This window comes from Bombina bombina, chromosome 3 (assembly GCF_027579735.1).
Source record: "Bombina bombina isolate aBomBom1 chromosome 3, aBomBom1.pri, whole genome shotgun sequence".
In the NCBI taxonomy this organism is placed as follows: Eukaryota; Metazoa; Chordata; class Amphibia; order Anura; family Bombinatoridae; genus Bombina; species Bombina bombina.
In genome coordinates, this window is record NC_069501.1 from 614,755,209 (window position 1) to 614,769,359 (window position 14,151).

General features: G+C 39.8%; 1 protein-coding gene across 1 annotated transcript in view; it reads left to right on the forward strand.

Annotated features, from left to right (window-relative positions):
- Nucleotides 1-14,151, forward strand: part of KCNQ4 (potassium voltage-gated channel subfamily Q member 4) — a 518,522-nt gene that overhangs the window by 383,091 nt on the left and 121,280 nt on the right. The window contains exons 5-7 of the mRNA XM_053707227.1: nucleotides 4,973-5,098; nucleotides 6,143-6,253; nucleotides 6,427-6,522. Coding sequence (XP_053563202.1) covers nucleotides 4,973-5,098; nucleotides 6,143-6,253; nucleotides 6,427-6,522 — 333 coding nt within the window. The remainder of the gene's footprint in view (nucleotides 1-4,972; nucleotides 5,099-6,142; nucleotides 6,254-6,426; nucleotides 6,523-14,151) is intronic.

Below are 14,151 nucleotides of genomic sequence, written 5' to 3' on the forward strand. Positions count from 1 at the left end.
TACTGCAGTGTTAATACTTAGTTGCTGATAGCAAGCACAGTTGTATTTATGAGTAGGAAGGAGCACACATTCACAAGCATGAACAGTTTATTCAGCGCAGAAACATGCTTTTTTTCCCTATGGACAGCCATGATGGATGTATTAAAATGCTCCCTTTGCAGTACAAGAAACAAAAATGCTTTTTGTGTTCCTTCAGTATGTATAATTTGTTAAAGGGACATAATACTCATATGCTAAATCACTTGAAACTGATGCAGTATAACTGTAAAAAGCTGACAGGAAAATATCACCTGAGCATCTCTATGTAAAAAAGGAAGATATTTTACTTCACAATCTCCTCAGCTCAGCAGAGTAAGTTCTGTGTAAAAAAATATAATTCAGCTGCTGTCCAGCTGCAGGTAAAAAATAAAAATGAAGAATTGAACTGCAGCCAATCAGTATCAACAGTGCTGAGGTCATGAACTCTTTTACTGTGATCTCATGAGATTTCATAGTAAACTTCATTAAACTGAATAGAGAAATAACATGAGTGTGCATGAGGCTCACTTCCTTGCCGGTTTCGAGGCAGGCACATTGATTTGCTGCTTAAAGTCCTTTACAATGGGATGTGAATACTTAGGACATTTATGCAGGTGCCATTTTCTTTTTATGCCCACCATTACATCTAAGGTAGATGTGTTTATCAGCCAGTAAGCAATCAATGCTTTAGTACCAGCTGCACACAGACATACATGTACTGTTAGTTTCTTAATCAGTTTGAACAGCTGTAACGTACCTGTAAAAATATTTTAACACTTTTAATAATGATTTTCATATTCAGGCTATAAATTATTGGCATTCAATGTCCCTTTAATGAGAAGTTGTCTTTAGTTCCCGAGCTGAGCCTCCACCCTTGTACCGTAAGAAAATGATAGATAATACCACTCACATTTCTCATTCACACTTTGCGCTTCTAACAAGCACCAGTAGTTATACCTGGGGGCTCCTTGTATGTATTCAGACTTCACTTGCTTTCCGTTAACCACAGAATAAAAGACCATTAAGACTAAGGGGCCAAATTATCAAGTTTAGAAGGTTTGAAGCTCCTGAAGGCTCGCCAGAAACAGAAGTTATGAAGCAGCGGTCTAAAGACCGCTGCTCCACAACCTGTCCGCCTGCTCTGAGGCGGTGGACAGAAATCAACCCGATCGAACACGATCGGGTTGATTGACACCCCCTGCTAGCGGCGGTATTGAACAAGCAGGAGGCGGTATTGAACAAGCAGTTCTGGTGAACTGCTTGCGCAATGATAAATGCCTACAGCATATGCTGTCGGCATTTATCAATGTGCAGCGTACATGATACGCTATATCGTATCATGTCCGCTCGCACTATGATAAATATTCCCCTAAAAGTCTGATTCACTAACAGGATTTTTTTTTTATATATATATATCTTTCAGTAAAAGTAATTCTTAGCGTGTTGAAGTTTCTTATGAAAAAATTAATATTCAACAACAATCGGATCAATCAGCTAATAAAGAGCAACTGATTGTTGTATCAGAATTTGATTAAAAAGATTCAGAGAGCAATTATAGAAAAAAAGTATAGAATGTAAGAAAAACAGTGATACAAGTGAGACAACCTTAAATCCTATACATAAATAATAAGTACTTTTTTATTTTCTGTGGGAATACGGAGGCAAATGTCAGGAAATTGTTACAGGTATTATGGTTTTCTGATATTGTAAATTCCTACATTGTAAATTACACCACCTTTATGCAAAGTGACCTACATCAGATATTAATTCAGGGGCAGGCCCCACTATCCCCTTAACATGAGAGGTACATTCTAGTGTAGAAATAAATAAACATTATATAGTTCTACTACTCCTAAAGCCCATGTACACAGGCCAAATCCCCATCCACTTGGATCCTCCCTTCCCGCCGCTCTCAACATTTTTTTTTCTGCAGTGCAGCGGTCCCAATACAGGGGTGGGTGGGATGATGGAAAGAGGGTATGTGTTATTATTATTGTGCTGTAGGACAGGACAGAGAGATCCAGGAGAGGGATGACAATGACTCTGTAGGTTATAAGGAAGAGGGGTAAGTTTTGGATGTGGGACCATATATAGGGAGGGTGGAAATAATGCTGGCTGCATTAACAAGGGGAAATAGGTAGACATGGGGGCACAGAGGGTAATGAAAGCATATGAAGAAGAGAACCGAAAAAAAAGCATAGTATCACATGTAAGTTACCCCATCTCCTTGGTTGCAGAGAAATTCATCTTCATAGAATATTGGTAAACTACTAGACTTAGTCATTGTAAGATACAGTTACACCATTTCTATTTAGTTGTTTCAATATGTCCTGCCCCTTGTGAGGTGCCAGATAGTGTGTCCCAGTTCCTCTGGAGCTCTCAGCAGATGTTGCTGAACACACACACTCCACTAATTATCTCAGGTAATGTTAATGCACTGCTTAGAGACAAGCTGGCTCTTTTATTCCCATTATTGTAATGTATAGATTTATTTTAAATGGCCTTTAGCCAAACAGAAGATAAGAAAAGTGTTAACCCTTTTCAGTATCATGACCCTGCATAACACAACAGATGTTTATTGCTGTTCTGCCGTGTACAGGTTTTTGTTTTGTTTAAATATGAATTATGCTTTTACATTGTAAAGTGCTACTGTGAGGATATCTATACAGAACTATACTGTGCTTATTGATTGTATTAATGTACTATGCAGAGAGAGGTGTCTTTATTTTAATAAGGTTTTTTTGGAATACTACATCATCAGGTAACCATGATTTACATAAAATCGCCTTCAGTTCGCCACATTTACTGTTTTATTATTTATTTTCATTCTGTTAAATTCAGGAAATAAATAATAACTGCATAAACATTTGCAGAAATATGTTGTTAGTTTATTGTAGGCATTTTGTTGATTCTGTAAGTATAAATAAGTTATTTGGTCACAGAATGCAACTGTAAATGTGTTTTATAGCACTGATTCTTCATCTGAGCAGACAACAACAACAATTACGTTTAATTAAATCCTAAAAGGGGACAAGTCACATATTTTTATAACAAATCTGAATAAATGACAGATTACACACTTTCATGTTGTTTATATGCCTTTTCATGGGTTTGACAAGCTTTCAGTTAGTTTTCACGTGTGGCGCTGAGTTTCCTCTGCAATAAACCCAATTTCTCATGAATTACAGATTGTGGTTTCTGAATAAGCATGAAAATAGGTCTGTGGCTTGAAGTGTATGATCGTGAATTCTAGGAAAATATGCTTGCAAACACACAATATAAGTCAATAGTTTGTTTTACTATTCAGCATATTGTTCTCAAAAAGTTTAAAATATATTTTTATATTATATTACAATAGTTAATGTTTTGTGTCTGTTATATGAGTATATTTACACAATACTACATGAATACATTGAGTATCTAAATCAGAGTTAGGGCCTATATGTGGCCCTTTTTTAGTATTTTTGCTTTCATTCCATTTAAACAGAAAAAGAGCTGGGTTTATTTTTTTATTTCCCTGTCCAAATTATATATTTTTTTAAGTAGATTAATCTCGGCTCATTTTGGTATATTTCATGCCACCATTTAACCGCCAAATGCGATCACATAAAGATTGTTAACTTTTTGACAATATTTGGGTTTCTCACTGAAATTATTTACATAACGCTTGTGCAATTATGACACAAATTATTGTAAAAGCTTCTTGGGGATCCCTTTTGTTCATGTCAGTCTGCTAGTATGCAGTTTAGGTCTTTTGTTTTAATTATTATAATTATTATTTATTTATTTTTTAATTTTCAGTGTAGTGATACTCCTCACACCCTTCCACCTCCCTGATCCCCCAAATAGCTCTCTAACCGTCCCATTCCCACACTTAGCAGCCATCTTTGGTACTGGCAGCTGTCTGCCAATGCCTAATGTATGGCTATTTTTATTATCATTTTTTTATTTATACATTTTTTTTTTCTGTAGTGTTTTGGTCCGCTGGCACCAGCAGATGTTCGTTACAGATGGTGACACGCACAGTATCACTGTCTGTAACTATCTGGCATCTGCCATCATATGGAACCAGAGCATCTATCGCGCTCTGTTTCCATGTGCAGACAGATGCCTGCAGTTCTGGAAGAACAGCTCTCGGCTGTCATTTGACAGCCGAGACTGCTGGAGCTTCCTGCAGCTGTGATGTATATATTCGTTATGCGATACGATGGGCTTCATATACGTCATATTGGGTCAAAGGGTTAAAGAGACACTCAAGTCAAAATTAAACTTTAATGATTCAGTTAGAGAATTGCTTAACAGTTAACTAGAGCTCTGAAGTCTTGCTAACCCGACGCACAATAAATTAGATTGTGCTAAAGTGAACACATTTACTTTCAACTCGTAATACGTGTGCTATTTCCCATGTGCGCAAAGAGCCGCAAATTACCCCTTATTGCTCGCACGCAACAGTTAGCGCTCCACTTGTATTCTAGCCCACAGTTATTAAATACTTTCCAGATTACTTCTGTTAAATTTGCTTTGTTCATTTCATATTCTTTGTTGATTGTGCATTCTATCTGAATCATGAAAGAAAATGTTTCCTGTCCATTTAAGGGGCTGCACTTTCCCACTGCTGAGCCATGCATAATTCTACACTATGCTATTGAATCATATGCATACACAGCACTGCTAGCTACAGTGCCTTATTGTAATTTAATAACTACTACCTGCTATATTTGCTATATAATCTCATTACACCACTGCTCGATACTGAGAACAATTACACAGTGCTGCTGTTACCCATCCTGAGTATCTAAGAAACTGTAGAACTCTTGATTGTTGTGCTGTAAAATGATACAGTATATCTGCCAGACTGATCATATTCTTACTGGCTTGAAAAATATCAATACCTTTATATGCCCAGAATATCTCCCTTTTAATTCCTCTTTGTGTTTGTCTCTCTTCTCCCCAGGAGCTGATAACAGCTTGGTACATTGGTTTCCTGGTGCTGATTTTTGCTTCCTTCCTGGTATACCTGGCAGAAAAAGATGCCAATAAGGAGTTTTCTACTTATGCAGACTCGCTGTGGTGGGGTACGGTAAGTGCCCTAATGCTACTGAAACCCCAGGAAATTATAATCAGACGTTAAACACATATTTCTTCATCACTAACTCACTGGGGTCTATTTATTATAGTGCGGGCGGACATGATACGATGTAGCATATCATGTCCGCCGCACATCGATAAATGCAGACAGCATACACTGTCAGCATTTATCATTGCACTAGCAGTTCTTGTGAACTGCTGGTGCAATGCCGCCCCCTGCAGATTCGCAGGCAATCGGCCGCTAACAGGGGGTGTCAATCAACCCGATCGTATTCGATCGGGTTGATTTCTGTCCGCCGCCTCAGAGCAGGTGGACAGGTTATGGAGCAGCGGTCTTTAGAACACGGGGCATTAAGCTCCGTACGGAGCTTGATAAATTGACCCCACTGTAAAATACATTATTATAGCCAAGTAATATATTGCTATCAGACATGAAAATGCTCTAGTATGTTACAGTGTTTTATTATTATACTATTTTTATGGGGTCGATTACAATCACTCTAAAAACACGCTTCCCATATCGCCTGAATCGGCCGATTTAAAACAGTAAATAAATTGCTTTACAAGATCTCACTTCTGCTGTCGTTTTATACACAATTTGTGCATTACTTTTTACTAGCTCGCAAGAAAATCAACAGGGTCTTTTTAAGATGTTTGCATCTTGCTATCACTACTGTACAGTCTTTTGGTATTGGCTGGTACAGAAATTTATATATGTATTTAATATATAAGTGATATCTGGTAATGATTACAAGATCTGTAGACACCACAAGATAATTGGAGTCACGACCGCAACAACTAGAAATGGTGTTTAGCAATCCCATTCTTTAAGTTTCTTTTTATTTCACACACTCACCTATATAAATGTAGCTGGAATATTCCACTGATGAGAATTGCTGCAGACTCATGGTCAGATGTGTGCGAGAGAATACATATACATGAATGTTTATAAATCTGTATGCATAATTAATGTATATCTATAGAGTGTGTCTGCATTGTCTTACTGTTGCTTTCTCTCTTGCATACTGCATTGCAGATTACCCTGACCACCATAGGCTATGGTGATAAGACCCCTCATACGTGGCTTGGGAGGGTCCTGGCAGCAGGATTTGCGCTTCTGGGCATCTCTTTCTTTGCTCTTCCAGCGGTAAGTTTCTGTCTGTACCTTCTCTGAGTTTCAACCACTTCAACTTTGGCAAACAGCCTGTGACTTTTTAATGATGTTTTTATATTCACTATAGAATATATTGTGTATTGCAGTCATCATTTACGAGATGTGCTTTCTCTTGTAGTATAAACATGTTCTCTTTTCTTCTGCAGGGTATTCTGGGCTCTGGGTTTGCCCTGAAGGTTCAGGAACAACATCGACAAAAACATTTTGAGAAACGCAGAACTCCAGCAGCCAACCTTATTCAAGTAATAATCCAGGTTCCATGTGTATATCTTGTATACCTAGGGGAAGGCCAGATACTACAATGAATGTAGAGGGTTAATAGTAGCTAAAACTGAGAGCCTGCAATGGCGCTCAGTAGAGGAAATATCATTTGTAAAAAGGTATTAATTAAAATTTCAGCACAAAGATCTCAGGAGGTTGTAAAGTAGCTTTATCGTTTGATTTATGGCTTGAGTCAAAGCAAACAGCATCATATTATACCACTGAGCCCCACACGGGTGAAACAGGCTAATAAGCATTATAGGCAACACCATATTTTTAAATGGTTTTGAAAGCAAAGGCTGAGCACATTTAGGAGTAGATTATGAGTGGCACGCTAACTCTTGTGCATGACCGATAAGGGTTTAATACTGCTCTTTAAGCACGTCTGTAGCAGTGCGCATATTACAAGTTGAAAGTAAGCACGTTCGCTTAAGCACAATTTAATTTAACTATTACGCAAGACAAAAAAGTTGCACTAAACACATCAAAAATATATTGTACAGTAGAGTTACACTCATAATTACACAATCTGATAAAACATATGCACATATAAAACTTAAAAAAAAAAATATATAAATATATATAGATATACATAAGAGCATTGGAGCCCATTTCACATCCCAATGCTCTTCACATAGGGGAATATGTTCTTAGTATTTTAAATAGATAATCTTATATATAATGTGTGTGTGTGTGTGTGTATAGCTATGCTACGGAGCCCCAGAGTTGTAACACGCGATTTTCTATCTTAATATGGGAGTCCACAGCTGCATTCCTTACTTGTGGGAAATACTGAACCTGAACCTGGCCACCAGGAGGAGGCAAAGACACCCCCGCCAAAGGCTTAAGTACCTCCCCCACTTCCTTATAACCCCAGTCATTCTTTGCCTTTCATCACAGGAGGTTGGCAGAGAAGTGTTAGAAGATTTCGGAGTAGTCTCTTATGGAGGGTAGTACTCTTCGAGATGGGACTGGAGTTTTAAGTAATCCTGTCAGCCTTTCAGTGAAAGCATGGATGAAAGATAGAGTCTGGAGATGCAGGGAGAGTCTTTCTTGCGAAACCATCCCGACTCATATTAAAGGGATAGGAAAGTCAAAATTAAACTTGCATGATTCAGATAGAGCATGTAATTTTAAGACACTTTAAATTCACTTCTATTTTCAAATGTGCTTCGTTCTCTTAGTATCCCTTGTTAAAAAAAATTATACACACATATCATACACTAGTGGGAGCTGCTGCTAATTGGTGCCTGCACACATTTTTCTCTTGTGATTGGCTAAATAGATATTTTCAGCTTCCTGACAGTAGTGCAATGCTATCCCTTCAGAAATAAATAACAAGAGAATGAAGAAAATTTGATAATTTAATTAAATTGGAAAGTTGTTTAAAATGGTATGTTCCATCTGAATCATAAATTTTGGGGTTTACTATCCCTTTAACAGTTCCATAGGCAATCAGCGTTGACGAGTTTCACTGCCTGCTTTCTTCACTCAAGACCATGTCAGAAGCGATGCTACTATCTGTCACACTTGAAGGGCCGTCTTCCTGTTCCATGGCGTAGATTCTGGTAAGATCGTTTTATATTTTATACATGTATGATAATGCAAGAAGACAGGGTCACAGTGTGACTCCTTTTATCTCTACAGAATCAAGGGTTAATATCTCCTGAGGGGGATTATTGAACAGTAGGGAATAATCTTATATGTTTATTTGATTCATTCCCTTTTTTCCTGACCGGGTGTCTATCAGACAGGAGTCATACATCTCTGTACTGTCTGGGTCATAGGAGGTGGTGAGTGCCCCAGCCTTTGGGGTATAAGGGTGCCGTTTTTTTAAATAAAATAAGATGTTTTATTTCTCTAGTTTTCCAGTTATTACACCAGCGATGGAGGATTCTGTTACTTTAGAGGGCACTCCCTCTATTCCTAATGAGTAATTCCTGTTTATATGGTGAGGAGGCCTTAGTTCCGCCCTCTCAATTATGTTCCATATGCCTTGATAATGTGATAATATTGAACATGTTTGATACCACGGAGCGATCCACCTCTGAGGAGTTGTCGTTCAGTGAGGTGCGTACCCTACACTCTGATATCTCTACACATGCAGTTTTCCCGTAGCATTGCTGATCCTCCATCTGGAGGGGGCCTTTTTCACCAGACCAAATGCACAGTGTCTGCAGCCTTTAATTCTTTATCTCTCGCTGCTAAGCGCAAGCGAAAGGTTACATATTGTACTCCTTCCCAGAGTACATCAGATAATTTATTGGATTTAACTGAGGGTTATCCGAGGATGAAGTTCTTTCTGAGACTTCAGAGTATGAACATTATGGGTTGGAGTCTGCTGCCTCTAAACCTCCGGCTGCGGAGGAACCAGAATTTAGTTTCTAAAGGAAGTTTTTGGCGAATTCAGAGGTTCCTGAGGCCAAATTGCCTGATGAACCTTTAATTCCTAAATTGGATAGAGTTTGAGGACAGGGTGGTACCTTATCCTTCCCTGCTTCTGTTAAAAGCCGAACATTATTAAGACTGAATGGGACAGGATTGGATTCCTTTTCCCCTTCTTCTCCCTTTAACAAATTGTCCCCGGTCCTGGACTCTCAATGGAGTTGTGAGGTTCCGTCCCTAAATGGGATGGTGTTATCTTCACCCTTGCTAAGCCTACTGTTATCCCACTTGATGATAGTTCTTCGTTTGAAGAGCCCATGGATAAAAGATGGAAACTCTGTTAAGAAAGAGGTTTCAACATACAGGATATTTGTTTCAACCGGCGGCGGCTGTTGCCGCGGTTACTGGAGAAACTACCTTCTGGTGTGACTCCTTATAGGATTTGATCGGGGTGGAGGATCCCCTCAACGTTACTTAGAAAAGATTTATGGCCTTGAGGGTTGTTAATTATTTTATCTGTACTGCTATTAGGCAGTTTATTGGCTTGAATGCTATGGCTTCAGCTTTTTCTGTTCAAGCCCATCGGGCTCTGGCTGAAGTCATGGTCTGCTGATATGACTTCTAAGTCTAGATTTCTTCCCTCCCTATTAAGGGAATGATTTTGTCTGGTCTATGCCTGGACTCAATTATCTCCACGGTCACAGGGAGCAAGGGTGCCCTCCTACTGCAAGAATATATGAACTAATCTAAGGCACGATTTTCGTTCTTGTCGTTCTGATAAAGTCCATGTCAGCAGTCCTCCGCTAAGCCAGAGCAAACCAAGGGCTCTTGGAAGCCGGCTCAGTCCTGGAATAAATCCAAGCAGAGCAAGAAGCCTGCTGAGTCTACATAGGTTTGGGATACTATTCAAACCTTTTCGTGGTCCCTAACTGCGCATGCTGAACTAGTGGAACGGCGATCATTCTGATCTGTCTCAACAGATTTCTCTGGACAACCAATCGGGAGAATCGTTCTCTTGGTGGTTTTATCCGGATCACTTGTCCTGAGGGACGTCCGTCTCAAGACCATCCTGGGTGATTGTGACTACGGTTGTGAGTCTGTCAGGAGGGGGGGCCGTTTGGGGTGCCAGGAAGGCACAGGGCATCTGGTCTCAGGAGGTAAAGCTCCTGATCTCATTTTGAATCTTTGGGCAATATACAATGCTCTGAAGGCTTGGCCTCTGCTGGGTTCGTCCCAGTTAGTCAGCTTCCAATCAAACAATATGTCCTCGGTGGCTTACATCAACCATCAGGGGGGAACGAGAAGCTCACTAGCTATGATGGAAGTATCTCAGATTCTAGTGTGGGGGAAACCCGCATTTGTTCGCTGTCAGCGATCTACATTCCGGGTGTGGATAACTGGGAAGTGGATTTGCTCAGCAGACAATCCTTTTATCCGGGAGAATGGTCTCTCCTTCCTGAGTGTTTGCAGAGATTTGCAAGAGGAAGATCTTATAACGTCTCAATACCAAGCTACCCAGATAGGGGTCGAGGTTCAGGGATCCTCAGACGGAGCTAACAGATGCATTAGCGGTGCCTTGGAGGTTCAAACTAATTTATCCTTTCCGACCGTTACCGCTACTTCCTAGTGTAGTGGCTCGAGTCAAGCAGGCGTCAGTAATACTGACTGCTCCGTCTTGGCCGCAAAGGATATGGTTCGCGGATCTAGTGATATGTCATCATCTCCTCCGTGGAAGTTACCTTGTCGCAGGGATCTGCTGACCAAGGTCTCTTTGTTCATCAATCTCTGAGGCTGACTACGTGGAGATTGAACGCTTAGTCCTAGCCAAGAGAGGGTTTTCTGAGAGAGTTATTTTTACTCTCATTCAAGCTCGTAAGCTGGTTGCTCGTCGCATCTATCATAAGGTGTGGAGGACCTACTTATTCTGTTCTCCAGGATGAACTAGAGAAGGGCTTTTCTGCAAGTGCCCTAAAGGGACAGCCCTGTCTATGTTACTGCACAAGAGGGTTGCCGAGCTTCCAGATGTGCAGCCATTTGTTAAGGCTCTGCTGGGATCAGACCTGTGTTTTGATTTAAGGCTCCTCCTTGGAGTTTAAATCTTGTCCTTAAGGTTTTGCAACGGGCTCCGTTGGAGCCTATGCATGAAGTAGACATTCAATTGTTGTCTTGGAATTTTCTTTTTCTACTAGCTATTGCTAGTCTCTGAGATTGCTGCCTTACAATGCAACATCCTTATCTGGTGTTTCATGCAGATAAGGCTGTTCTACAAACCAAGTTTGGTTTCCTTCCTAGGGTTGTGTCAATTAGCAACATCAATAAAGAGATTGTGGTTCTTTTCTTATGTCCTAATCCTTCTTCGTCGAAGGAACATTTACAACGTGTTTCTGGATGTGGTTTGTGCCTTGAAGTTCCCTTCAGAAATAAATAACAAGAGAATGAAGAAAATTTGATAATTTAATTAAATTGGAAAGTTGTTTAAAATGGTATGTTCCATCTGAATCATAAATTTTGGGGTTTACTATCCCTTTAACAGTTCCATAGGCAATCAGCGTTGACGAGTTTCAGACAAACTCGTCGACGCTGATTGCCTATGGACAAACCTCTTTCTCTGTTAGTTCTCTTTTCCGGGAAGCGTAGGGGTCAGAGGGCCTCTTCGACTTCCTTATCTTTTTGTCTGAGGAGTGTCATCCGTTTAGCATAGAAACGGCAGGACATAAGCCTCCTCTGAGGATTACGGCTCATTCTACTAGAGCAGTGGTTCCTCTTGGACCTTCAAAAATGAGGCCTCTATGGATCAGATTTGTAAGGCAGCTATCATGGTTCTCCTTACATACTTTTTCCAAAATTGTACAATTTTGATGTTTTTGCTTCTGCTGAAGCAGCCTTCGGGAGAAAGATTTTGCAGGCTGTAGTGCCCTCAGATTAGGGTCCACCTCTCTTTTTTCCCTCCTGTTAGCATTCTGTGTACTCTAGAGGTTGTGTATATGTTTCCCACAAGTAAGGAATGCAGCTGTGGACTCTTCCCATATTAAGATGGAAAAAATAAATTATGCTTACCTGATAATTTCATTTCCATCTGTATGGGAAGAGTCCACAGCTCCCGCCCATGTTCTCCAATGAGCGGCCCTAAATTTGAAATTTTTTCTTCTGGCACCTTTTTCACCATGACAATTCTCCTACTGTTCCTTGTTCCCTCTGCAGAATGACTGGGGTTATGAGGAAGTGGTAGAGGTATTTAAGCCTTTGGCTGGGGTGTCTTTGCCTCCTCCTGGTGGCCAGGTTCAGTATGTCCCACAAGTAAGGAATGCAGCTGTGGACTCTTCCCATACAGATGGAAATGAAATTATCAGGTAAGCATAATTTATGTTTTTTTTATAAATCGTGAGCACATTTTGCTAAATCATGCTCACGATTTAGCTAAGTCATGCTCACAATTTAGCTAAGTCGTGCTCACGATTTAGCTAAGTCGTGCTCACTATTTAGCTAAGTTGTGCTCACTATTTAGCTAAATCGTGCGCACGATTAAGCTAAATCATGCGCACGATTAAGCTATATCGTGCGCACAATTTAATTAAATGCTGCTCACGATTTAGCTATATCGTGCTCACAATTTAGCTATATGGTGCACACGATTTATAATTAATTATAATCATGATATTCCACCTTAAGCATGAATCCTCCCACTTTCAGATCAGGCTCACCAGCTAATATTACTTTCAGTTCAGTCAGTGAGTCAGTGAAGATCAATACAGACAGACTGGTAAGTGTGCACTTCAGCTTCAGTTACATGGATTTCTAAAAGCCCAATGATAGCATTATGTTATGTGACAAACATTTAGCATTGCACTGCTCACAAAGTATATTTATCCTTTCACAATACAATTATATTCAAATTTTTGGAGGTGAAATAGGTGTACATAAATTATATTATATTTAAAGTATATATTGAACAGACATTAGTTAATTATTCAGGTTTAACACTGGTTTCTCAAAACAAAATAATAAAAAATGATGTATTGTACAATTTCAAATACATATTTATTTTGCTTGATGTACCGAGTCCATGGATTCATCCTAACTTGTGGGATATTGTCCTTCCTGACAGGAAGTAGCAAAGAGAGCACCACAGCAGAGCTGTCTATATAGCTCCCCCCTTAACTCCACCCCCCAGTCATTCTCCTTTGCTGGCTCTAAGCAGGAAGAGTAAAGAGAAGAGGTGTTAAACTGTTAGTTTTATTTTATCTTCAATCAAGTGTTTGTTATTTTTAAATGGTACCGGTGTTGTACTATTTACTCTCAGGCAGGACATAGATGACGATTTCTGCATGGAGGATGATGATCTTAGCATTTGTAACTAAGGTCCACTGCTGTTCAAACAGAAGCTAAGGAGGATAGGAAAACTTCAGTGTGAGGAACGGTTTCTTGCTATACAGCAATGAGGTATGTTCAGTCATATTTTCTGCAGAGACTGTGTTAACTCAGAAAGGCTGACAGTGTCCCCATTAGGGGAAGGGTAAGCAGTAATGTTATCAGAGGTTTTTACTAGCTTGCATAAAGGGTTAATTTTTTGTGGGCACTCAGTTTGTTATGTGAATTTGGGACAAACGTTTTTGTGTCTGGGAGTAACGTTTTCTGTTTTATAGGACATTTGCTTGAGGGTTCTTTGGGGTTGTTTATAACCCACATGGCTTTCAGGCAGGGTTTGTTAGTTTTGTGTAGGCTCCAGCAACATCGAGTGAGGTGGGCGGGGCCTACATTTACAAGCAGCAAGCAACTTCTCCTGAGGTCCTGAGTGTCTTCTGAGGGACTAATTGAAGCTTTAAACCCCATATTATCGCTTCCTAAAGGCAGGTAGGGCCACAGCAGAGCTCTGGCAAGGTGCTAACAGGGGTTTTAACCGGTTTTAGACATATTTCAATCCGTTTATTTTCATTTGGGGGTTTATTGCTTTATTAACTTGTGGTGCAATCCTTCTAAAGCTTAGTGGGTACACTGTTAAAATTTCAGAAAAGTTGAAGCAATTTTAACCTGTTTTGCGGTTTGTGTATGCCTTTTTGTCTCTTAAAGGCACAGTACCATTTTTGCAAATTGTGTTTTTTTCATTAAATAAAGTGTTTTCCAAGCTTGCTTGCTTTATTACTAGTCTGTTAAACATGTCTGACACTGAGGAAACTCATTGTTCAATTTGTTTAGAAGCCATTGTGGAACCCCCTCTTAGAATGTGT